Source organism: Carassius carassius, chromosome 16 (assembly GCF_963082965.1).
Source record: "Carassius carassius chromosome 16, fCarCar2.1, whole genome shotgun sequence".
NCBI classification, from domain to species: Eukaryota; Metazoa; Chordata; class Actinopteri; order Cypriniformes; family Cyprinidae; genus Carassius; species Carassius carassius.
In genome coordinates this window covers 15,269,583-15,297,411 of record NC_081770.1, presented here as the reverse complement: position 1 = coordinate 15,297,411, position 27,829 = coordinate 15,269,583, and the positions used below count along the sequence as shown (strand labels likewise).

Genomic DNA, 27,829 nt, shown 5'->3' with positions numbered 1-27,829 from the left:
TTTTTTTTATTTTGTGTAATTGCAGTTGGATGTAATTTGACATTTGGAAGAAAAAATACATCACCCAATGTGTAAAGTGTCAGGACCATTATGACACCATAATTTGTACAGGTTTTATTTTATTTTGTCAAAAAATAAGCCAGATGAAAGAATATTATTATTAGTAAAGAGAAAGGAAGACCGATGAGCAATTGTCTCACATTAATACAAACACATTTGCTAAAAAATGTGCTAAAATTATTCTGTGGCCCAAATCAATCAGCTGCGTATCCACATTCTCATGGCCTGCTTAAAACAGTGCAAATAATAATAGTAAAAAAATTATGTGATTGAATAAATGTGAATGAATTTTTATCCCCAAGCTTCCATTTAAAAATAATTTTGGGTTGAAAAGGTTCTGAAGGTCTTTAGAAACAATTTCTTCAGAAAATTCAGGCCCATTTAAAGGTCTTTGTCTTGTTAAAATCCCTTTTGAAACTTATGTTCAATGAAACTTTAACATTAAGTGTCACTGAAGAAACCAAAACAAAATGTCACTAGAAATTTCTGAGTAAAAAATTATTTTATCCCTGCTAGGCTTATTTTTTTGTAGAATTATGTTCTACACCCTAAAGATATCAAGATGTTTGTGATAGCTGCTATCCCTAGAATGTACTAGAGTTCAAGTGCTTGAACCTAATTACATTTGATTATGCTAATTTTATGAAAAACTATCTGTACTGTTTATGCTGTCTGTCTGCATGGTGCTGCTTTTACAAAGTGTCTCTAAATGATCTGATAAAATACCATTTAGGAATTTTTAGTGTAGCAACTTTTTACGGTGGCCCAGTAGTACACACCACTAAGAAATCACCACAACACAACACACAGGACTAATTTTGTTGTGTTATGGCTTCTTTTCATTGTGTTGTGTTGTGGCATGAAAGCTGAATGTCCATGGTCACCAGGCCTTATAATGAAAGTAAAAGGGGGGTTTGGGTGAAAAGGTGAATCTTTTGGACCAATGAAAATACCCTCTCCTGGGTGATGGGATTACCTATTTTGGCCAAGCAGGATGCTAGGAGGCTAAAACAACTACCAGACATCCTGCTTGGCCAAAATATATGGTAGCACTGGACTATTTGGTATTAGTTTATTGGCATCCAATTAAATTGTAGCAAACCGTCCTCCACTATTGTAGTTAGAAATGGCTCATTTCATAAACTGGACCTATTGAAAAGTCTCCTTGTTTGCTGGTGCACTACACAAATACTGTATATTCACATTTCAGCAAAGCATGCAGATTCGCATCTAAAAACTTGCTTCCATGTCATGTTGGTCAAAAATGCCAATCAGCTATATCATCACATTATCAAGGCTTGCTTAAAAACTGTGAAAATGTTAGTCTTTCCATAACAAAAAGGATCTGATGTCAGATCTTTGTGCTGTGGTAGGCAGGCTATACTGAGTTTTAGGGCTGGGATAAACGATTATTTTTTAAACGATTAATCTAGCGATTATTCTTTTCGATGCATCGATTAATCTAACGATGAATTTTTCCAGACCGATTCGATTTCGATTATCTCCCCATTAATTGACTACTAACAATTTATACATGTTGATTTACATATCTGAATAAAAAAAAACATGAATTCCTTAACATTGCAATATATGTTTATTGCTCTTAAAATTACAAAATAAAAGACTGACTAAGAATGCATTACTTTGCACTTGTATAGAGATAGCATTCAATAAAACCTTGAAACCTTAAAAAACACATAGCTTACTGAAACAAGCTTACTGAACACATAGGGCCTAGCTTACTGAAAAAAGTTCTTCTTTCAGATGAAAATAACAACAACTTGATGTCTAGCATTCAATAAAAAAGTTCACCCAAAATACTTGTTTAGAGCAATTGAAAGAATACAGTAACCAATGTAAACTTGAGGGCTTTAAGCTAATACAGAGTGCTTTTCCAAAAAAAAAAAAAAAATGAACAGTGGGAGCCAGCAGCCTGTCATGGAGAAAAAAAAAATCTCCGAATGCTCCACGTGAAACTTTGGTGTTCCGCCCTTTTTCTATCGTGTCTAATGATTTTGGTTAATATGCACGAGGGATGGAAGGAGGGAGAGAGAGAGAGAGAGAGAGAGAGAGCAAGACAGCGCTTGTGTAGTTTGAAGACTGTGAGTGCGCGAGCGCGTGAAACGTTGGAGTTTAGACAGAGAGAGAGCAAGACAGCGCTCGTGTAGTTTGAAGACTGTGAGTGCGCGAGCGCGTGAAACGTTGGAGTTTTTCTATCGTGTTTAATGATTTTGATTAATATGCATGAGGGAGAGAGAGAGAGCAAGAAGCGCTCGTGTTGTTTGAAGACTGTGAGTGGGCGCGCGCAGCCGGGGCTCTCTCTCGTACGCGCCTTGTCAGGCGCAGCACAGTCATTCTATTCTAAACCACTCACCGATCAAATAAGGCTTTGACAAGCCGCCAAAAAAAGATCAATGCAGAAAAACCCCTGGATTGGTTGTATAACGTTGGCCAGAATGTTGATCCGGCCATCGCGTATATTCAGCGCACATAAGGTAAACGTTTTGCAAACGTTTTTTAGAGAAATAAAAACAGGTCGACGAATCGATGCGCATATTTTGCGTCGACGTATTTTTTGCGTCGACGTCATCGATGACCTCCACGCGTTGTCCCAGCCCTACTGAGTTTGTTTTAGAGCAGCTATAAAAAGCAAGGCAATTTATGCATTTTATCAAATTACAAAATCTCTAAAACAAATTTTTCAATAACTTGACAAATTCAGAACCATGGACAGTGACAATTCTGCAAGACTGTAAAATAAATTGACCATATAAAGCAATAACTCGTACAGTAATGAGTAGTAGTATGTTCTTTCAATTTAGCTAAACATTTTACAGTTTGTCCCAGAAGAATTAGTCTGTTTATTTTAGACCTACTGAACGGTGTAATGTGCAAATGATGGAAACCATTGTAACATATAGTTGTAATAGAACATATAAAGCAAATAACTGTCAACTGAAGAGTTGTAGTTCTTCAGGTTAAAACAAACATAATCCACCTTGCTTTGTAACAGTCCACAGAGCCTTTAAAAGCCATTGAACTGAATAATTTATAATTTAGGAAACCAATGCAACAGGTTATGAGTAGTTATTGACCATATAAAGCAAATGATTGCAAAATAAAAACTTAAAGTATGTTAATTAGGGCCAAATTAAGGTTTTCCACCATGTTCTAGAACAGTCCATCGAGCCTTTTGAACCCCATAGACTACAGTAATGGTAGAAATTGAACATATAGAACATATATTGTGTTCTTCAGGGTCAAATAAATATTTGGCAACTTGTTTTGTAGTGGTGTGACCCTCTTTTCAAAAGTTATTGAACTGGAAGGTGTACCATTGAAGAACCCCTTAGAATACAGTAATGGTATTGAACATATAGAACAAATAACTGTACATTACAGACTTGTAGAGTGTTCTTTAGGATCAAATAAATATTTGGCAACTTATTTTGTAGCGGTGTGACCCTCTTTTCAAAAGCAATTGAACTGGATAGTGTGCCATTAAAGAAACCAATACAACACATTATGAAGTAGTAGACAATGACCATATAAAGACAATTACTGCATAATACAGTGCCGCAACCAATTGTTAAATGACAGGTCCAGTTCAGTTAACCATTTGTATTTGTATAATTTACAATATCAATATGGTAGTAATTTGTACTGGCATTTAAACGTTAAACTTTACTTATATTTACTAGAGTTATAACAAATGTTTAGTAACGTAAATAAAAACCGTTAACGCTCCGACTCTGCTAACGTTCGACATTTTAGAATTTTTGAACAAGATAGCAAAGCTGCGCGCATAGGATTGTGGGTGATTTGAGAGCGCGAAGGATACACATATGCATCCTTTCCTGTGTATGGGATATTTTTCTAACGAAGGACTCAGTCCTTGGTAGAAATTCCGAGGATCCTCGACATTGGAACACGGGTTTATTTGTAGCAATAACCAAAAATACATTGTATGAGTCAAAATTATACATTTTTATTTTATACAAAAAATCAATAGTATTTTAAATAAAGATCATGTTCTATGAGTATTTTATGTAAATTTCCTACCGTAAATATATTGAAACTTAATTTTTGATTAGTTATATGCATTAAGAACTTTATTTGGACAACTTTAAAGGTGATTTTCTCAACAACAAAAAAATTGTACCCTCTGACTCAAGTTTTTCAAATAGTTTTATCTCGGCCAAATATTGTGCTAACAAACCATACATTAATGGAAAGCTTATTTATTCAGATTTTAAAATGATTTTATATTATATATTATTATCCTTATGACTGGTTTTGTGGTCCAGGGTCACATTTATACAAATATAACTGCGATCTAATGTCAAGAAAAATGTTTAGTAAGACAAGCAATGAATGTGTCTTTATAAACGTGAATAAGCAGCTAATGTATATTTTTTCTATCATTTATTTAGAAGTCTGACATGAACTTCAGTGAGTATGACAGAGGAATAACATCCATTAAGACCAGCAGCACTGACAGATCCTGAATATCTACAAGTTCAGCCAAACTCTATATAAAAACACTTCTTACTGAGAAATTGTGTTGATTTATCGTTGTTTGCTTCAAATGATCAGAACTGAGAGATGCTTGAACATATAATGAAATTATGATTCCCAAAGACTTTTAAAAAAATGATTTGCTCTTGTCTGTTCATAATAAAACATTTGCTGAAACGTTTGCTTTTAACTTTTTTTTATTGATTAAACTCTTGAGAGTTTACCTCAGTGAGGCTCATCAAATGGTGGTTCTTGTATCAGCAGATAGATGTTACCCTTCCCTCGTAAAGCTGATGTTTGTTAAACTTATATTGAGAAGACTTTACGGTGTCATTAAATCACGTATAACTTGGTTTAATGAAACCCTATCAAAACTAGTTTAGTAGATTTATACTGCAGGTATACTCATAAGTTTTCTTTAAGTGAACTTTACATCATACTTTAAGTATACTATGTCCCTTTATAGGTTTAAATGTATTTTGTTTTATGAATATCTGAACATACAAAACATCAAAAGAAAGAACAGGGTTTCTGCTTGTAAACAAAAACATTTTATTCTAGCTTCATGCATTATTTTTTTTAAACACTTTAATGTGTTTCATCAAAATGTAGATGGAGTCGATCAACACCCCAAAGATTGATTCTAATTATTACCTCTTCATCAGTCGACATTTTATTCCATAACGTTACAGTTTTGATGCTGTTTCATGTCAGATGATCGTGTTACATGTGTTAGTATAGTTTTTTTTTTTTTTTTGGAAATTCTGTGCAGAAGATGTGTACTAGCGCCCTCCAACGTATAATAATGAAAACACAGATTCTAGGAGTATAGCTCAAATATATTTAGAATTTTTGTCAGTATAAGTCAAGTATACTTAAATGTCATTTTAAGTATATTTATGAGGAGCACATAAAGCCCAAGTAGGCCTACATAAAAAGTAAACTAAAAGCATAATTTCCTATTTTTAGTTCAAAAGAAGTATACAAAAAGTATGACATTTGTTAAATGTCAGAGTCGAGGGAGGGAGAATTTTTATGAATTTTTTTAATCACTTTCATCAAAGTCAGAAGTATACATACACTTCCTTAGTATTTGGTAGAATTGCCCTGAAACGGTTTCACTTGGGCCAAACATTTTGGGTATCATTCCACAAGATTTCTACAATGGTTTTCTGGAATTTTGGCATACTCCTCTTGACAGAACTGATGTAACTGGGTCAGGTTTGTAGGCCTTCTTGCTCGCATCCACCTTTTCAGTGCTGCCCACAAATTTTCTTTGGGACTGAGATCAAGGCTTTGTGATGACCACTCCAATACCTTGGAGTACTCCACTTTGTAACTAATTTGGAGGTATGCTTGGGGTCATTGTCCATTTGGAAGACCCATTTGCGCCCAAGCTTTAACCTTCTGGCTGATGTCTTCAGATGTTACTTCAATATATCCACAAAACTTTCTTTTCTCATGATGCCATCTATTTTGTGAAGTGCACCAGCCCCTTCTGCAGCAAAGCAGCCCCACAACATTACACTACCACCCCCCATACTTCACAGTTGGGATGGTGTTCTGAGTCTTCAAAGTTTCGCCTTTTTCCTCCAAATATACCGTTTATCATTATGGCGGAACAGTTCAATTTTTGTTTCGTCAGACCACAGGACATTTCTCCAGAAATTAAGATTTTTGTCCCCATGTGCAGTTGCAAACTGTAGTCGGTCTTTTTAATGGTGGTTTTGAAGTAATGGTTTTCTCCTCCCAGAGTAACCTTTTAGCTCATGGTACAGGATTCCACATTTTTACCGTGGATAATGACAAGGTCTTACCAGCTTCAGCTAGCATCTTCACAAGGTCTTTTGCTGTTGTACCGGGGTTGATTCACACAGTTCGCACCAAAAAAACTTTCCTCTCTGGGACTCATAATCTGTTTCCTTCCTGAGCATGTTTGTACAATCCCATGTGTTTTATACTTGCGTCTAGGTTGAGCCACACTTGTGGAGGTCCACAGTTCTTTTCCTGATGTCTTGGCTGATTTATCTTAATTTTCCCATGATGTCAAAGAAAGAGGCTCTGTGTTTGAGGTGTGCCTTTATATGCATCCACAGGTGTGCCACCAACTAACTCAAATTGAATCAATTAACCTATCAGCAGGTTCTTAAGATCAGAATGGATTCATCTGGAGTTATCTTTTTGTTTAAAGACACATTAAACTTAGTGTATGTATACTTCTGACTTTGATGAAAGTAGTAAAAAATGCATAAAAGTTCTCCCTCGCTTTAACAATTGCAAAAATATGTTAATATTTATTGATCTAAAACAGAAAAAGTTTACTTTGATATAATGTATGACAGTAAAGAAATAAAAGTTATTGTGTTTTTTTTTCTAAAGTGTATGTAAATATCTGGTTTCAACTATATATTGTGCGCCCCTAATTTTAACTCTTTTAAGTGACGTGACATTCAGCCAAGTATGGTGACCCATACTCAGAATTTCGTGCTCTGCATTTAACCCATTCAAAGTGCACACACACAGAGCAGTGAACAGAGTATTGCCTGCCCAGGATTGGAACCCACAACCCTAGGGTTAGGAGTCAAACTCTCTAACCACTAGGCCACAACTTCCTCAAAAGACCTCCTTCGAGCCGGAGTTGAACCAGTGACCTGAGGATTGCCAACACTCCAACCTACAGTCCTCAGCTCTACCAGCTGAGCTATCGAAGGTGCAAGAAGTGCCTGGTTATTGTTTTACTGATTTTGAAGCTGCTCTTGCCAGTCGCAGGGCTTCAGTAACCGAGAGCAAGGCAGTCTCAGTTGATGGACTGCTTTTGAAGCCAGATTGGTTGCTGTCCAGGAGGTTGTTCTGTACAAGGAACATAGAGAGCTGGTTGAACACAGCTCGCTCAAGTGTCTTTGCAATGAATGGAAGAAGGGAGTTTTCCCTGTAGTTTTCTAAAAGCGCTGGATTTAGAGATGGTTTCTTAAGCAGTGGGCTACATGGGATCTGAGCCTGCTCAAATGCTGAGGGAAATGTTCCAGAGTGAAGAGAGGAGTTGTTAATGTGAGTAAGTGAAGGTATGACTGAAGAAGAGATCGCTTGAAGGAGGTGAGTGGGGATCGGATCAAGTGGACAAGTTGTAACAGTTCCAGAGTGTGTTCACTATTACTGGCTGTCTATAGCTGTTTTGTCCCAACATGGCCCGAAGGACTACAAGTTTTGGCTGAGTGAGTTTTTTCCGGTGAGGAGACTGTGGTCGCAACTTTTGTGCAATCTTTTGTTCATTATCTGGCTCAGCTCGGTGTTCATCTTCAGTTCTCTCTTCACAGCAGTTCAGTCAGTGTACTGTTTGAGTACACAAATTACTCCGGGATATTGGTTTGTTTTAACTCAGAGGGAGTGTCAGCCACAGTAAAATAAGTTAACAGCTTAAGTCATTTGTGGATTAATGCGTATTAGAGATGCGAACCATTTAAAACAATTCAGTTCGATTTGGTGAACTGGTTCAAGAAGATCCGGTTACATCGAATTATTCGTTCGCGAACCGTACTTTGTCCAAAACTTTGTTTTGAACTCTCTCAAAACAGACCCGGAAGAGAAGACAATGCTGAATAAAGTCATAGTTTTTGCTATTTTTGGACCAAAATGTATTTTCGATGCTTCCGCAAATTCTAACTGACCCTCTGATGTCACATGGACTACTTTGATGATGTTTTTCTTACCTTTCTGGACATGGACATTTGCAGTGTCCTATATTTGCAGTGCATTACAAATATAGGACATAAATAAACTTATCACTGTATCTAAACCAACAACATGTTTATTAGATCCTGTACCCACTAAATTACTGAAAGAGTTGTTACCTGTAGCCAAAGAACCGCTTGTCAATATCATTAACTTGTCGTTATCTTCAGGTCACATCCCAAAACCATTCAAGCTGGCGGTTATTAAGCCTCTTATTAAGAAACCAAAACTAGACCCTAGTGTACTGGCAAATTATAGGCCTATTTCAAATCTTCCTTTTATGTCTAAAATTTTAGAAAAAGTTGTGTCTGCTCAATTGAGCACCTTCCTGCACAAAAATGATCTGTATGAAGTTTTAGGCACCACCATAGCACAGAAACTGCACTTGTTAAAATTACAAATGATGTGCTTCTTGAGTCAGATTAAGGCTGCATCTCATTTCTAGTCTTACTTGATCTTAGTGCTGCATTCGACACCATAGATCATGACATACTCATAGATAGATTACAAAACTTTACAGGTATTCAAGGGCAGGCTCTAAGATGGTTTAGATCCTACCTGTCCAATCACTACCATTTTGTTTACTTAAATGGGGAGTCATCTCATTTATCATCAGTAAAATATGGAGTGCCACAAGGATCCGTCCTAGGTCCCCTTCTATTTTCAATATACATGTTGCCCCTTGGTAATATTATTAGAAAATACGGAATGAGCTTCCACTGTTATGCTGATGACACTCAGCTATATATCTCAACGAGACCAGATGAAACTTCTAAATTATCTAAGCTAACAGAGTGTGTTAAAAAATGTAAATGATTGGATGACAAATAATTTTCTCCAATTAAATTCGGATAAGACAGAGATATTAATTATTGGACCAAAAAACACTACACAGAATCTTGTAGATTACTATCTGCAGCTAGACGGATGTACTTTTACTTCCTCTACAGTCTAAAATCTGGGTGTTATATTAGACAGCAATTTGTCTTTTGAAAATCATATTTCCCATGTTACAAAAACTGAATTCTTCCATCTTAGAAACACTGCCAAGCTACGAAACATGTAATCTGTTTCTGATGCAGAAAAGCTCATGCATTCATGACCTCTAAACTGGACTATTGTAATGCACTTCTAGGTGGTTGTCCTGCTTCTTCAATAAACAAGCTACAGGTAGTCCAAAATGCAGCAGCTAGAGTCCTTACAAGGTCAAGAAAATATGATCATAGTACCCCAATTTTACTCTCTGCACTCTCTGCACTGGCTACCTATTAAGTTCCGTATCAGTTACAAATTATCATTACTTACCTATAAGGCCCTAAATGGTTTAGCTCCTGCGTACCTAACTAGCCTTCTACCACGCTACAACCCATCACGCACCCTAAGGTCACAAAACGCTGGACTTTTGGTAGTTCCTAGGATAGCAAAGTCCACTAAAGGAGGTAGAGCTTTCTCACATTTGGCTCCCAAACTCTGGAATAGCCTTCCTGATAATGTTCGGGGTTTAGACACACTCTCTCTGTTTAAATCTAGATTAAAAACACATCTCTTTCGCCAAGCATTCGAATAATGTATCTCTTAAATTGTGAGTGTAGTTGCATCTGATCAAATGTGCACTCTTATTCTTTAGCTTGGGTTAAACTAATTAATTTTACTTTGTTGGATCAGCAGCTATGCTAATGATGTCTCTATTTTGATTCTATGTTTTGGATTTACAAAAGCTCCAGTCTGGATCCAGAACACCTGAGAAGAGATGATGCTGACCCTCAGAGGACCCCAGATGATACTAACCCTGAATCAACAACAGAACAAAAAAATATTGCTACAAGTGTGACTGCATCATATAATAATTATTAATTATTAATAATATTAATAATGTTGATCATCTGGATGACTACGTCTTGTATAATTTTTTTCTGAAAAATCCTGTCAGATGCACATTAACTGACAGTCACCACTTATAAGCTACTACTAAATATTGTAGAAACATAATCTTCTGTAAAGTTGCTTTGTAACGATATGTATTGTAAAAGGCGCTATACAAATAAACTTGAATTGAATTGAATTGAATTGAATTGAATTGAATTGAAAAAAATGGACTGTAGACCGTACACACAGTTTCAATGGAGGGACTGAAACCTCTCGGACTAAATCTAAAATATCTTAAACTATGTTCCGAAGATAAATGGAGGTCTTACTGGTTTGGAACGACATGAGGGTGAGTTATTAATTACATAATTATGATTTTTCGATGAACTAACCCTTTAATCCCAGCATCAAATCTTCTTCGATTGGATTTCGTTGGTGGATTTAATTTTTTTTCCCAACGTGATTGTAAGATATTATTGCTTTATGATGTTGTGATATATTATTTTGATATATATTCATTCAGAGCTGGTGGTTGGCAATTATATTTGGATGTGACCCCCCTCCCTAATTTCTTTTTGTCTTTTGATGTTAGATGAGTTCTTACAAAGTAGTAGGATGATTGGACAGGATAAGTTTGGAAACGTCAGTTTCTGAGAGTGGAGAGGAGGAGATGAGAGAGTGTGCATTGGTCGTTGTGAAGTTATCCTCAGTGTGGAGAAATGGTCACTTATGGTTCTTGTCTTATTTGTGAAGAAAACTGCAAATTCGTCAGCTCTAAGAATCGATGGAGGAGGAGGTGGAGGTGGAGGTGGATTAAGAAGAGAAAAGAAAGTTTTGAAGAGTGTCCGAGCCTCACAACAGTTGTTAATTTTTTTGTGGTAGTATGTTGTTTTAGCAGTGAGGACATTTGCAGAGAAGAAAGAGAGGAGAGACTGATACACACTCAGGTCGGTAGAGTTTCTTGATTTATGTAATTTCCTCCCTGCAGCCCTGAGTTTAGAGCGATGTTCACGGAGAACTCAGACAGTCAGGGGGCAGACGGGGTGGTGCATGCTGGTCTAGAAGACAGTGGGCAAAAGTTGTCCAAGCAAGAGGTTAGAGTGGAGCAAAGAGTGTCCGTAGCACGATTCCTGTCCAGAGCTGAAACTGAGAGTGTGCAGGAAACGAGGATGAAACCACAGAAGATAAGCGAGATGGAGAGAGTGAACGTAGGTTCCATTTTTATTTAGATCAATTTGTTTCTTACTGAGAACAGATTTGGAGAAATGTAGCATTACATCACTTGTTCACCAATAGATCCATTGAAGTGAATGGGTGCTGTCAGAATGAGTCCAAACAGCTGATAAAATTATCATAATAATCCACAAGTAATCCACAACGCTCCAGTTCATCAGTTAATGTCTTGTGAAATGAACAGCTATGTGTTTGTTACATTCACATATTACATTCACTGTCACATGATCAATCAGGAGAGCGAATGTTACTGCATCCCAATACAATCAGATTTTAGCAACCCAGAAAGACATAAAAAAATAATAATAAAAAACATTACAAAGTATATTATTCAAAAGCAAACGCTATTATAAATTTTGATGGGCATTTTCATATTTAAGTCATGTTTTATTATGAACAGACAAGCGCAAATAATTTCATTGCATGTTCAAGCAGCGCATAATTCTGCTCATTTGAAGCAATCAGCAACAAATCACTGTTTCACACAGAACCTCTAGATATTTGGCAGCACCTCTAGATATACAGGATCTGTTTTTCCTCTGTTACTCTCACCAAACTTCATTGTAGTAATCTAAACAAATGACAAAAAAAAATCCAACATTAGATGTTTATTTCCATTTATCAAGCCAGCTCTCCATGTTTACATTAATCTTTTAATTATACATTTTTTGTTTAGTTTTTTGTTTAAAAAGTTAGCAAAATCAGTCATAATAACCAACTTTTTTTACATAAACAGCAATAAGAAACATCTTACCTGATTAAAATTGGCGTATTTAGGAATTTCCTTAGACAGTTTATGGTTCATCATTAATAAACCTAGAATAACATTTAACATTTATAGAATAAGTTAATCTATAAATTAAATACAAACAAAACTGTACTTAAATATTATATTTATGTATAATTAATTATTAATTTATATATAATTTATAATACAATTATTATAAATATGTTTTAATTATTTTATATCATCTATAATATCTATAATAAATGTAAAAAATGTTTTCAAAGCTTAGAGATCTTTTCATCACATGGTATAAATATATTATGGTCTTGACTTTTTTACTCACCTATCACTGCAGCAAACAGAGCAACAGTCAACAGACTTAAAATAATGAAGGGAATCTGAAGTGTTGTCTGATCTTTTGGTGGATTTTTTTGCTCTGGTTCATCGTGACTTCGGGGAGATTCTGTGTTTTTGAGAAAAATATCAAGTTTATCTTCTACAGCCAGGTAAAGTAACTTCTATAATGCTTCTGTAATTATTAGAAAAACATTCCGGTAACTTCTATAATGTTTGAATAATTGTAAGAAAAATTAAATAAATGCCATGCATTCATGACATTTAGATATTTATTTTGAATATATTTATTTCCAGTACTTACCAGTGGTGTGCAGTGTGGTATGACTGCTGTCATCTTGAGACACTTCTTTTAGAAAAGCAGAGTATTAATTTATTGTTTGGATAGTTAGTAAACTTTTAAAATAAAGGGTATTCATTATTTACATTTAGATTGGAAACAAATCTGCATAAATACAATTTCATAAATTACAAAAATAATAGACAAATATAGCTGTAATCAGCTATCAAGGGGTGAAGCACAAAAGAGGCAAAATGAGGAGCTAAGTATGGCATGGAGCATCAGACCAACTGCAACAATGAGTAATTAAAGCCATTTCAGATTGATCAAAAATGGCTTTAAAAAATCATAAATACAACCTCTAGTAATGTGATTTTAAGGGCTTATCACTTTTGACCAATAGGTGGCACTGTTTTCAAATCGATGTGGTATTTTCTGGGTGAGGTGACAATGGCACAAACACAGTTTGGTGTCAATATATCAAAGCTTTGCAGAGATGCAACTTCAGAGTCATTATGGCATCATGCGTCAACTTTGTTGTTTCATCTATTGACACAAAATCCACAACTAGTTGTCAGCATACTCAAATTTGACCCAGATTTGGTGACAATCAGACAAATGGTCTAGGAGGAGTTTAAAAAGTGTGTTTTAAAGAAAAATGTAAATGGCGAACAGGAAGTTCGGTCAAAGTCCCTTTAAGACAAGTCATGTCACTCGGACGGCCATCTTTGAAACGATGCAATTACTTTACTGATTAGTGACTGGCTCCTTCATTCAGAAGGCAGGGCTTCGTTAGAGCGGCCATATTAAGTGTTTTTATTTTGTCACCTCCTGGGTATTTTATTGGCTTTGGTACAGTCGACTATGGCATAAGTGGTATCTCTGTTCTTGGCATGACCCAAGGAATTTTTTGAGACCCATTTTAAGAAATTTCATTATTATTGGTTAAGCAATGGCTTATCACTTTTGACCACAGGTGTACTCGGTGTGTTTCCATCGCAGGAACCAGGAACTAAATAAAGTTCAGAAAGAAACCAGAAAGAAAGTCCCACCTGGGGAGGTAGTACTTTTTCAAAGTTTCAGAATTTTTGGGGCAGGACTTGGGTGCTAAACATGCTGATTGATTGTGTTCACTCAGTATTGTGATTTCAACCAAAATAATTAATTTAAATATTACTGCTATTGTGACATGAAATGTACTTTTAAAAGTATTTCAGGCGAGAATGTTGTTGTTTAAAACTCAAATCTGCTGTTTATTTATAAAGACAGCGCCTATTTAAAATTGTGTTTCGCCGATTTCGGAGACGGTGAGCTCCACGCGACCAGCGGGAGCTCAGTCCTCATGTATCCACCGACAGCAGCCTCACCTCGGCTGGACCTTCTGATGTGTGCCGCTGGCTCTGATGTCTCTTCAGTGGTTAAACATAAAATATAATTAGTTTTGGGTAAATCTAACAGGTAATCTTTGGTCTGTATTCAATTTATCTATATGTTAAAATGAAAATAATAAGAGGCAATTTATATAATATTTAGTTTTCATTGTAATATCTGTATATATACACATGTTACAGGTCCCGGGCAGTCAGGAAGACTGAAAGTGAAAGTGAAGTGACATTCAGCCAAGTATGGTGACCCATACTCAGAATTTGTGCTCTGCATTTAACCCATCCGAAATGCACACACACAGAGCAGTGAACACACACACACACACTGTGAGCACACACCCGGAGCAGTGGGCAGCCATTTATGCTGCAGCGCCCGGGGAGCAGTTGGGGGTTCGATGCCTTGCTCAAGGGCACCTAAGTCGTGGTATTGAGGGTGGAGAGAGAACTGTACATGCACTCCCCCCACCCACAATTCCTGCCAGCCCAGGACTCGAACTCACAACCTTTCGATTGGGAGTCCGACTCTCTAACCATTAGGCCACGACTTCCCACACTGTAAGCAGTAATCAACTTGACATTAAATGAGAGAGAGAGACAAGAATTAGGCTACGTTCACACTGCAGGGCTTAATGCTCAATTCCGATTTTTTTTTTAAAAATCGTTTTTTTGCAAGGCCGTTCACATTTCTAATTAAATGCGACCTTTTGTGATCTCCTGTGTGAACGTGAAATGACCCAGAAGTGACCCGCATGCGCAGAAGAGTACTCAACGATCAACGACGTCACTAGAGCACATTCACTAAAACCAGAATGAATACTATATATATATATATATATATATATATATATATATATATATATATATATATATATATATATATATATTAGGGGTGTGCACGGATAGTCAAAGCTAAAGTTAAACATGGATGTCAACAACAGTGTAGTCAACAGCGGAGCTCTTTTTGCAATATTAAAGTCATATTTATCAAAGGGAAGAGACATGTCTGCGGCGGCCCATAACAGTGCAGAAACGCGTTGGAGTTGGAGTATATTGGCTAGCAACAGGTGCGTGCTATCGTACGATAGCTAACTTGTCCGCATCGTCCGCCATGGTTGTTGTTTATCTTCTTGTTCCCGCCTACTTCAATGCAGAATTATGACGTTTGTAGCGTATCAATGACGTACGAGTTGGATACATGTGGCCTGGCCGTTCAGACGGAGGTCGCATTTCAAAAGATTGGATACATATCGGATTTAGGACCACATACCCAAGTGGCCTGGGTCACATTTGAAAAGATCGGATCTGTGTCGTTCAGACTGTAATGAAAAGATCAGATACAGGTCGCATAGGGGCAAAAAAATTGGGAATTGGGTCGTTTCAACCTGCAGTGTGAACGTAGCCTTAGTTGTTTCCTTAACGGGCCTCTTTGTTGTCTTTTAATACACATACACATTTGTATTTCAGAGTCAGTAAGACACTTTGAATCACAAAATGATTTATAAACATGTTGGCAGAGGTGGGTAGTAACGAGTTACATTTACTTCGTTACATTTACTTGAGTAATTTTTTGGGGTAACGAATACATTTCTGAGTATATTTAAAGATGGGTACTTTATACTCTTACTTGAGTAAATTTTTGGGGAAAAATCTGTACTTTTACTTCGTTACTGTGGGCAAACGATTGGATCAAACCAATTGGCAAACGAGTGAATTGGTTCATGAATCAGTTTGAATGAGTCGTTCAGTTCCCTGCCGCACGCGCTGAGCGTCTGAAGTGGTTCACTCGGAGTTGTAACGTTTAAGAACAGAAAGAGCGCTGAAAACGTGGCTGAAACTGCACTGAATTGAAATCTGCAAAGGCTATTATTTGCTAGCGATGGAGATCCTTATTAGATGAACACCTCGTGTGCCGTCTACTGTTTAACAGGTAATAACTTGGGCTACATTCGATTACAGTACACGATACCACTGTGACATTAGTTTGTTGTACGTGTGTGGCTTAGAGGGGAGTCAAGTTGAATGCAGCTTCCAAAAGACAAAAAATAGCCGATTAAGATTTTATTAATTTTAATACAATCACACTGGTGCAAGTACGTTCAGCGAGTCATATTATCAGCTGCTAAATTCAGATCTGTGTTCGCTTGCTGGCGCTGAGCCAGAGATAGATGCGTTTATACAGCGCTGCGCATTATAACAAATCACACATGATTCTTTTGAGCTTATTAAAGCATTGGCCAATCAGAGGCGTTCAGATGAGTCATCAAATGCCGGTGCTTCCTTCACTCGCTCGCTGACTGGATACCTCTTTCTGGTGAATTCTTTCGCAGGAACAACAAAGTGCAGATGTGTGTACGAATCTTTAATTAAGATATTGATTTCACAGTGTTAACAGTTTCAGTTATTTTAATGGGAGTTTCTGAGAGTGATTGAAATGTAGACTGTCAGTGAAAATGATCTTTAATAATGTAAATGTTATTTGCTCTCTTTCTGAACAATGAAAGATTAGTAGCAATATTTATATCACATTAACTTTCAATGTTAAATTCACATTTAATATAAAGTCAGTCGTATTAAAAATATGTTATGGCATGACACCTATATCTGTTACTTAAGTAAACAGACAGGGTTTTATAATAAATTACATAAATTGGAGTAAAGGCTGATGAAATATATACATTTATACACGCACACATACATTACATACATTTTATCTATATATCTAAATAAAAATAGGCTCAGTACAGTATATATGACCCAAAGTAACTAGTAACTAACTATTTGAGTAGATTTTTTATCCGATACTCTTTTACTCTTACTCAAGTAACTATTCAAGACTAGTACTTTTACTTTTACTTGAGTAAATATTTCTAGAAGTACTTTTACATTTACTTGAGTACAGTTTTTGGGTACTCTACCCACCTCTGCATGTTGGTAAAAAATAATACACACTGTATAGATCAAATAAACAATAAATAAATGATAACAACCTCAACCGAATGTACAGAAATGCCCTTATTCTTACAACTGGCTATATTCAGGTAAATTCAGGTAAGTATCTTAAGAAAACAACTCAAGTAAGTATTTCAGGTAAGTGATACTTGAGTAAACTTTTCTATGACATACTGTAAGTGTCTTAAAATTATTAATAAAATAAATAATAACAAATTGTTTGAACATTAAAACGTAAATTACAGTTTGGTATGACAATTAATTAATTTAACTAACCTTGACATTAAATGAAAGAGAGAGACAAGAATTAGTTGTTTCCTTAACAGTCCTCTTTGTTGTCTGAGGATGCGCTGCAATCGTCATGGTAACTCTACTCTCTCAACTGTCACCCAAAGTTCAGAAAATGCAGCTGAACTACACAGTGCAAACTCATCATATATTTAAGTAATCAAAAATAAAACTTATATATATACATACATGTAAATAAAAAGTAATGTGTAAAAATAAAAATGAAATATATATAAATAATTTAATTTGTGACCCAAACTATATGTAGGGTGGTCACACACATTTCCCTGAACTAAGTACATTTCTGCTGCTACCATTATGTTTAAATGAAAAACGAAAGGAGGCAGTGGTATTTTATATCCTTTTTCATTTTATTGTAAATATACAGTGAGGAAAAATGCAGTCCCCAAGGTGAGCTGACTGATGTTATCAAGTACGCTGCTGTTGCAGAATTATTAAACTCCCGAGTCGAATGCGCAAAGTCCGAACTACAGAGGATACAAGTCCAAAATGTGCGTACTTTGTATTGAGAAACGTGCGCAGACCTACGTCACCAGTCTATTTGCCTTATCTTCCCGTTACTTTAGACAGCAGTGGAAACGCAGAAAGCAACAGGTCTGGGGGAAAGTAGTTCCTGGGAAAAAAAGTTCCTGGTACAATTGTTCCGGGTAATTTCAGTGGAAACGCGGCATATGTCAAAGCTTTGCAGAGATACAGCCTCAGACACAGTTTGAACACAGGTGGTGCTGCCCCCAATCAAAATGGATAATGCCCAAAATGGCTGACATGGGAAAATTGGTTATGGTTCGACTCAGCATGCTCCACTGAATCTAAAGAGACCCGTTTAGATTTTTGGCCAAATCATTCAAACATTATAAGCAACAATAGCAATTTTTCATATCTTCTGGCCACTAGGTGGTGCTGCCCTGAAATTTAATCTCAGGTCATGGTTTACTAAGTTTGGTCTGAATACATTAAACCATTGAGATACAGCCTTATGCCTATTTTCACAACCACTACTAAAAATTTGGTCATGCGTATTTTGAAAATGGTTAGACAAATCAAATTAACCCCATAACTTTTTTTCAGCATCGTCTGAAGATGATCTGGTTCAATTTTCGTGAAAATCAAAGCAACAGCCTAGGAGGAGTTAGAAAAAGTAAGTTCCTCATCAAATTCAAAATGGCGGGAAAATAAAAGAGACTTATATCATATAGTGTAATCGAATCAGCTTGAGCTAAGGAATCATAGGAAAAGAAATATGAGAATAATGATAACGCCAGCAGATACAATAGGTGCCTATGCACCTTTGGTGCTTGGCCCCTAATATTTCATGATAATCCACTACGACTTCTACTAACAAAAATAACATAGAAATCAGATCTATTCATTCATTGATAACCAGGGGTGCATTTCTCGAACAGAACAGTAACTTATAGTTCAATGCGTTAAAGAAACAGGTTTTTGACTGTTTCACGAAAACTTAGGAATTCTGTCGCACATCTGACCTTTGTTAAAAACTAACGTTAATGTCGTCAAGCATGTGGTGGAGTGATAACTTCTGCTAATTATCCAGTAATCTCAGGTTTTTGTTTGTAAATAACGAACATGGAATCTGATGACTATTTTACTGTAGCTATTTTTGTTCTCAATTATTTTAGCGGTGTTCCCCGCTGAGCAAGTACGTACCTTAACATGCCACTTGAATGAAAGATATAGATTTTACTACATGTTAATCTGCTTAATTTGCTCAAGCACTTGATTTTATTCACGTCATACTGTCACGGTGTCTGGTCTGTGTTTCCCTGGGTGTCCACTAGTGGTCTCACTTCCCCATAGTCACCCCACCGCAGGTACTACATTTCCCACATAGCTTTGTCCCATCATCACGGTTAATTGCACACCTGTTATTGCACTCAGCTGTCTCCACTTCCTTCGTTATCCTGTCTATATAAACCGGTTGTTTCTGTTTGTGTCATGGAGTCCTTTTTTTCCGTCACCCAGTTTTCTTACGTTCCCTTGTGGTTTCTTGTTCTTGTTTCTTGTTTTATGTTTTTGTTTCTGGACTGTTTTTCATGGTTATGACCTCTTGCCTGTTTGGATTTGAATTTTGGATTTCCCATTAAACACATTGCTTTTGGATCTCTCGTCTCCTGTGTCCTATCGTTACAGAAGGACTCCATCCAGATCAGATCCAGCGATGTGGGATTTTGTTTCCGTTCCCCAGCCAGCATGGTGGAGCGGATGAGGAGACTCCTAAAATTAGTGGTGTGGCACAAGAGTTCTGGACCTTGGCGGTAGGATTGAGATATAATGATGCGGCCTTGAAAGACTTTTTCAAGGTCTGTCTGGACAACCCTGTGCCAGAGAGGGAAATGAATGAGCTGGAGGTCTTTGATTTTTGGGGGTTCATACTGTACCTGCAACATCATTCTCAGTGGAATACCCCAGCCACACCTGTCTCTCCAGGTGGGATGGCCGACTCTAGACTGGAGTCTACAGACAGGAGGACCGCCAGCCCAGCGCCACTGCACAATATGGCCACCAGTCCAGCGCCACTGCACAATATGGCTGCCAGTCCAGCGCCACTGCACAAGGTGGCCGTCAGCCCAGCGCCACTGCGCAAGATGACAGCCACAGGTGACCCTCCAGAGTCGAGTCAGGTTCCAGTTGACCCTCCAGAGTCGAGTCAGGTTCCAGTTGACCCTACAGATTAGGGTCAGGTCCCTGTTGACCCTCCAGAGTCGAGTCAGGTCAAGTCATCATTAACACTCCAGAGTCAGGTCAAGTCTCCATTAACACTCCAGAATCAGGTCAAGTCACCATTAACACTCATGAGTTAAGCACTACCACAGTTAGACCTCAGGAGTCAAGTCAAGTCACCGTTGATCTTCATGGGCAAGGTCAAGTCACCAGTGTTCTTCATGAGCAAAGTCAAGTCACCAGTGTTCTTCATGAGCAAAGTCAAGTCACCAATGATCTTCATGAGCAGAGTCAAGTCACAGTTGGTCTTCATGAGCAGAGTCAAGTCACCGTTGATCTTCCTGAATCCAGTCAAAACACCACGGATCTACCAGAGCCTCTCCACGTCTCTGCTGAACTACCAGAGCCTCTCCACATCTCTGCTGAAGTACCAGAGCCTCTACACGTCTCAGCCGAACTCCCTGAGTGCTCGACTTATCCTGTCGTGGCCACGGAGGCCATCCAGGAACTCACCGCCTGTCCTGTCATGGCTATGGAGACCATCTACCATCTCCTCAGGGCCACGGAGGCCACCCTTAACCTGTTCATGTTCTCTATTTCAGACTTACCTAACCAGACTTGCTCTCCGGTGCCATCGATCCCACTTTGGTGGTCTTCGGCGCCGCCCTGGTGGGCTCCTGTCCCGACTGCACGGCTGTGGTGGTCTTCTGCACCGCCCTGGTGGGCTTATGTCTCGACCGCACGGCTGTGGTGGTCTTCTGCGCCACCCTGGTGGGCTTCTGTCTCGGCCGCACGGCTCCAGTTCCACCTGATCCACCCTGGATTCTTGCCCTGACGGCTCGGCCCTGGGCCCCTGAACTTTCTGTTCCCTCCTGGTCTTGTGTTTTTTTTTTTTTTTCTCTATGGACCTGGTCCTCTGTCCCTCCCCCTGGTCCTCCGCCGGTCCACCTCCCTCCTGGTCTCGTTGTTGTTTTTGTTTTTTGCACTTCCTGTCTCCGTTTCCCTCTATGGACCTGGCCCTCCGTCCCTCCCCCTGGTCCTCCGCCGGTCCCCTTGTGGTTGTTGTTTTGTTTTGTTCACTACCTGTCTCTGTTTCCCTCTATTACCTGGCCCTCCGTCCCTCCCCCTGGTCCTCCACCAGTCCACTTCCCTCCTGGTCTCTGTGTTTCTGTGTTTGTTTTTGTGTTCAGGTGGAACATCTGGTAGCTGCTCCATAGAGGAGGGGGTAATGTCACGGTGTATGGTCTGTGTTTCCCTGGGTGTCCACTAGTGGTCTCACTTCCCCATAGTCACCCCACCGCAGGCACTACATTTCCCACATAGCTTTGTCCGTTCATCACGGTTAATTGCACACCTGTTATTGCACTCAGCTGTCTCTACTTCCTTAGTTATCCCGCGTTCCCTTGTGGTTTCTAGTTCTTGTTTCTTGTTTTATGTTTGTTTTGTTTCTGGACTGTTTTTCATGGTTATGCCCTCTTGCTTGTTTGGATTTGAATTTTGGATTTCCCATGAAACACTGCTTTTGGATCTCTCGTGCCCTATCATTACACATACTAACAAGAAACTATGCTCCTAACCCCATGTTAATAACAAATACAAATATTTATTATTCTGTAGTAGTAGTATCTCAGAAGAATACATTTATTGCCAATGACTTTCCAATGTTGTGCAGTCTGATACGGTTGCTGAGACACATTTATTTTAGAAGAGCAAAGTATTAATTTTTTGGATAGTTAGTAAACTTCTAACCACAGGTCGAGAGTGCAGCTTTTTGTTAGAGAGAAACACATGAACCATATTGCTCTGTACACTTGGTTTTATTCAACTGCCTCGCTTCCCTTTCCGTGCTCTCTGTTACACATCACGAGGGGAGGCGCCAGCCTTAAAGGGAAATACCACATAACTCTACATCCCCCCTCTGTTAGAATAAGACCAGATGAAATTGCAAAAAATACTAAATTAAGTATAACCAATAACATAACATGAAATTGCAAATGGCAGAATAAAGAATAACCCATACATAACCTGGTTACAATTTATAAGGCAATTAAAGAATGCATAGCACTTTTCAATAAGGTCGTAACATAGTCCTTGAACCATTGGTTAGGACGGCTGTCTCTTCCAGAACGAGTCACCACTGAATGTTTGCCCTCTGTGTCAGTGTAACAGTCCATTTTAGGGGACAGTGGTTGCCGCACGGGTCCCTCAGTATTGGGTGGTGTTGCAACTGTCTCAGTATGAGTCACCACTGGGAGATCATCTTCAAAGTCAGCTGGAGGGGATTCAGAGACATGGAGGAGATGCCGTTTGTTCCTGATGTACTTGACACCTTGTGATGTCACAATTTAACTATTTGGTTGCTGGGTAGGGGAGACCACAGTTGCTAACCTGTCAAAACCATGTGCTGTCTGCATCCTGACAGTTTGCTCTGGGTTCAGTGCAGGGAGCTGATGGGCATTTCTGTCATAATAGTCCTTCCCCCTCAGTTGTTGTTTTGTGATGGTGTCTTTTACGTTTGTGTGAACAACAGGCCGAAGCATTGCCTTGGTCACTGGGAGGAAGGTTCTCGTTTGTATGGAAAGAAGGCGTTGTGCAGGGGGTGGTAAGCCATCTGGAACAGCCAACATGGAGAAGTGCAGCACGGATGTCAGTATGATCACGGTAGCATTTTTCCAGAAGATGTTTGGCAGATCTAACTGCACGCTCAGCCAGTCCATTGGATTGGGGATAGTGAGGGCTGCAGCGAATATGCTTAAAGTCCCAATTGTGTGCAGAATCTTCAAAATCCTTGCATACGGATTGAGAAGCATTATCATTTATTAAAGTGTGTGGGACACCATGTACTGCAAAATGTATTTTCAGTTTTGCGATAACTGTGATGCTTCTCATGTCAGGAAGGTAATCCAGCTCAAACCAGTCAGAGAATGAATCCACAAGGACTAGATGTGTCTTTCCATGCCAATCAAAAAGGTCAGCAGCCGTGAAGGACCAGGGAAGATCCGGGACTTCATGGAGCTGCAGTGGTTTTTTTGGCTGATGAGATTTGAGTGCATTACAGGTTGCGCAACAAGATATCTCAGTGTCAATATCAATGTACATCGATGGCCAATACATCAGTTCCTTAGCCCTGCGCTTTGTTGCTGTAATTCCAGGATGACCCTGATGTAACTGGCCTACATAACTTCTGCAGTGCAGGCGGGACAATCAATCTCTCCCCGCGAAGCAGCAAGTCATCCTGAATGGTCAGCTCGTCTCTCATTGAAAAGAAGGGTCGCCAAGAATATGGAACTTCTTTTGAGGTGGCTGGCCAGCCATTTCTAATCATGTCAGAAAGCTGTTGGCATGTGAAATCTTTTTGCACACCAGCCCTATATTCATCTACACAACGGGAAGATAGTACCTGAACAGTCATGACCTCCAGCAGGTCATCAGTGAGTTGTGGGCCTGTTGTGGAGAGGTGGGCCCAGGAAAAAGCGTCAGCCACAAACAGCTCTTTACCATGTTTGAAGACGACATCCAGGTGATATCGATGCAGTTTCATCATCATACCCTGTAGGCGGGGTGAGGCAGTGTGGAGTGGCTTCTTCAAAATGGTTTACAAGGGCTGATGTTCAGTTTCTACTGTGACAGGGCAACCATAGATGAAATCATGGAATTTTTTTGTTGCAAATACAAGTGCCAGCATTTCTTTTTCAATTTGGGCATAACAGGACTCAGTGGGCGTGAGGGCCCACGATGCAAATGCCACAGGCTGCCCTCGCTGTAAGCATACTGCACCAAGTCCATGTTGGGAGGCATCTGCAGATAGAACAACTGGCACAGACGTGTCAAAATATTGTAAAACTGGGGGGTTTGTCAAAGCCTGTTTAAGTCTAGCAAAAGCCTTGTCTCATGCCAGCACTACTCCGTGTCCTGATGAAGCAACTGTCTTAAAGGACCAGTGATGTCACTGTACTGAGGAATGAATTTGGATAAGTAATTTGTCATGCCCAACAAGCTGCAATGCTTGTTTTTCCTGAGGTGTTGGCATATCACACACTGCTTTAGTTTTTTCAGGGTCAGGTTTTACACCATCGGCAGTCAGAAGGTGACCCACATACTGGACAGAATTAACTCTGAATTTGCATTTGTCTGGGTTGAGTTTCATGTTAATGGCACGAATTTTGTTCAGTACCTGTCGCAAGCGGTCATCATGTTCCTCCTGTGTCCAGCCCCAGATAAGAATGTCATCAACTACAATTTCACAAGGCTCTGCCTGTTGAGATTCCATATGGCATCCTCAAGAACCTGTAACGGCCAAACGGGGACATAAATGTGGTTAATTTGGATGACGCTTCATCAAGGGGGAATAGCCAGAATCCACATTTAGCATCTAGAATGGTAAACACTTTAGCGCCAGGCATTTCTGCAATGATCTGTTCAATCATTTTTAGGGGGCTGCCGTGGTCTGAGGAGGGCTATGTTAAGATGAACTGGGTCTATGCAAATCCTCACCGACCCATCTTTTTTTTGGGCTGCAACCATGTCTGATACCCACTCTGTTGACTCAGTTACGGATGTTATCACACCCAGCTCAGTCGTGCGATTCATTTCTGCTTTTACGGTTTCTTTCATGGCAATTGGTATTTAACGGGGTGCACAGACTACAGGGGTCACTGTGTTATCCAGTCTCATGTGATAAACAACTGGCAAGCTGCCAATGACATCATAATCGAAAAGGTCTCTGTATTCACGTACCTCTGGTGCCTCATGATGCAGCATGTGTACATCCGGTCCCAGTTGGATGAGTCCCTTAGCAATGCTATCCTGTAGGCCAAGAAGAGGTTTTGCATCACAATCCACCACATGAAATTTAAATTCCCCACGGACGCACTGCAACACTGTTGTTCCCTCAGTGTCGATTGTCTCTCCTCCATATGCCACCAGATTGACTTTCTCTGCTATGTTGGTAGGGCTGGTGTGATTCAAACCTTTCAGCATCCATTTTGATATTACATTGCACTTGGCGCCTGTATCAACCTTGACTTTCAGTTAGCCATTTCCATTTTTTATTTCAGAGTTGTGAAAATTTCACCCTTCTGACTAGAGAGCTCAACAGGGTCACAGAAAAAAAGTGTCCTGCATATTTTCATCAGGTTGTGCATCCGGCTCATGTATTCTATCTTTTAGCTGGGTCCTGGGCTGATACATTGTTTTAGCACCTATTTGCTGTGTTGGTGCTGACCTGCAGCATCTCGCAAAGTGGTTTAGTTTACCACAGTTGTTACAGCGTTTGTTGTATGCATAGCATTTGTTCTTTTCTGAAGGATGTTGGCCATTACAGATTGAACAATGTGTTTTTTGCAGAGCACATACCTCTGTGTCTTTTTTCAGTTCTTTCAGACTTCTCTCAGACTGTTCATGCAGCAAACATACGTTAACAGCCAAAAAAATAGTTTTTTTTCACAGAGGAACTGTTTGCAAACAGTGTCATTTTCTATACCGCAAACTATGCGGTCTCTAATGAGTTAATCTTGCAGTGATCCGAATTCACATTTCCTTGCCAGAATTTTTAAAGTGGAAACGTATGCTTGCACAGATTCACCTGGTTTTTGAACAGCGGTATTAAACGCTTGTCTGTCCATGATGACGTTTTTTTGCGGGTAAACACAATTCAGCAAATTTAGTTAGAAGTACCTCTGGATCCTCATGATCTTCACCTTCATACACAAATGTTTCAGACTTGTCAACCGTTTCAGGACCGGCGAGGTTTAACAATGTGTAGGCTTGTACTTTCTTTGATTTATCTGACAGGCCAGCATAGCAGTATATGCGCCATTCCTTTTCAAACTTTCTCCAGTTATTGGCAATGTTGTCATCAAAGATCAGCGGATCGATATGGTGGAGTCCCTGGGCCATTTTATCTCACTTCTGACACCATGTAGCTTTTCGTTAGAGAGAAACACATTAACTGTATTGCTCTGTACACTTGGTTTTATTCAACTGCCTCGCTTCCCTTTCCGTGCTCTCTGTTACACATCATGAAAGGAGGTGCCGGCCTAAAAGGGATATACCACATAACTCTACAGAGAGCTGTAAACTCGACTACAAACAGAAACTCCGGACACCAGAAACACATTGAATGAATTTGAACCATATATGGTTAACAATGCTTTTGGGAAACACACCCCAGTGGTGCACAGTCTGGACCATAACTGTCATCACAGAAATAATCAGTCTGGATAATTGTGATCCAAAATCATAAATATAAAACATAAATAATGATAATAATTTCAATCTTAGTTGTGTAAATGTATTGCAGTTTATCACTTACCAGCGGTGTGCAGTCTGATACCATCACTGACACTGACCTGTAGATCATTCCCTGGTTTTATACAGTAATAAATTCCTAAATCATCAACACTAACTTTATTGATTATTAAGCGGCTCCTGCCACCCTCTGAATATTTGCTGCTGAATTTGTAGTGGTAATATTCTGCCCGTTTGGGGGATCCAAAGGTTCTCATTATCATCATTGGACGAGCTGGTAGTTTTGTCACAAACCAGATAACAGCTTTTAAATGAAACTCACAGGCTAAAGTCACACTCTGTCCTAAAACCACCTGCTGATCCGTTAAAGCTTCTGTGGATTGACTCCACACACACAGACCTGAAGAAACAGAAAACAGATCATTGAGATCATCTGATCATGACAGAATCACACTCAATCACACAGAAATAAACTTACAGAGCAGAGACAGCAGCAGCGTCTTCATTCTTCAGCTTGTTGAATGTGGGTTTAGGTTAAACTTGTGTTCAGGATTGTGGGTGATTTTTCTAACATTCCATAGAGGAAGTGCTACTGCTGAGCTGCAGAAATTACCAAATACTGTAAATTACACTTATACTGTTCAACTTAAACTGGCCCCACTGGCGCTTGTTGTCTATTTACTGCTACTGGTTGAAGACTAAATGACTCATTTTGAAAAGGTCAAGACCAAATATGCTAAAAAATTCCATGTAATTTTAGTTTTAATGAATCTGATATAGAACAAAAGGAAGTTGCCTTCTTGAGGAATGGGTGTATATCATGTGAGTTGGCATCATATTCTGAAGATTAAGTTCATGTTATAGATGTTAAAAATAACTTTCCAGTTATGGTTGCTTCCTTAACATATTTCAGACGAAATACAGAGATACTATGTTAAAAAATACAAAGTAAAAACAAAATACACGCTGCACACTCTTGTTAAAATGGCAGTTCTTTGAAAATGAATGTAAGATAAATCATGTCAGATATTTTTCTGTTTATAAGAAAAAACTTTTTAGTACACTTTAATGTAATTCATAAAAAATAAAGAAATAACATTTTGATTTAACACCCCAAAACTTTACAGTAATTATTACCTCTTCATCGGTCAACATTTTATTCCATAATGTTACAGTTTTGATGCTGTTTCATGTCAGATGATCGTGTTACATGTGTTAGTATCTGGTGTTTCCTTTTTTTTCTTCACTTGTGTTTTTTTCTGTGCAGAAGATGTGTACTAGCGCCCTCCAACGTATAATAATGAAAACACAGATTCTAGGAGTATAGCTCAAATATATATAGAATTTTTGTAAGTATAAGTCAAGTATACTTAAATGTTATTTTATGTATATTTATGAGGAGTACATAAAGCCCATTTCTGAGAAGTACATAAAAAGTTAACTTTTTTAGTTTAAAAAAAGTATACAAAAAGCACACATGAATAAACA

The 27,829-nt window shown here is 38.7% G+C and overlaps 1 protein-coding gene across 1 annotated transcript; it reads right to left on the bottom strand.

Moving 5' to 3' along the window:
• Positions 1–11,561: 11,561 nt before the first annotated feature.
• Positions 11,562–26,863, bottom strand: LOC132159096 (uncharacterized). The gene is made up of 5 exons (XM_059568679.1): positions 26,820–26,863; positions 26,406–26,741; positions 12,477–12,596; positions 12,161–12,222; positions 11,562–11,977 (listed from the first exon to the last, which is right to left on the bottom strand). The coding sequence occupies exons 1-5, from the start codon at positions 26,845–26,847 to the stop codon at positions 11,900–11,902; spliced, it is 624 nt and encodes a 207-aa protein (XP_059424662.1). The 5' UTR covers positions 26,848–26,863; the 3' UTR covers positions 11,562–11,899.
• Positions 26,864–27,829: the final 966 nt, after the last annotated feature.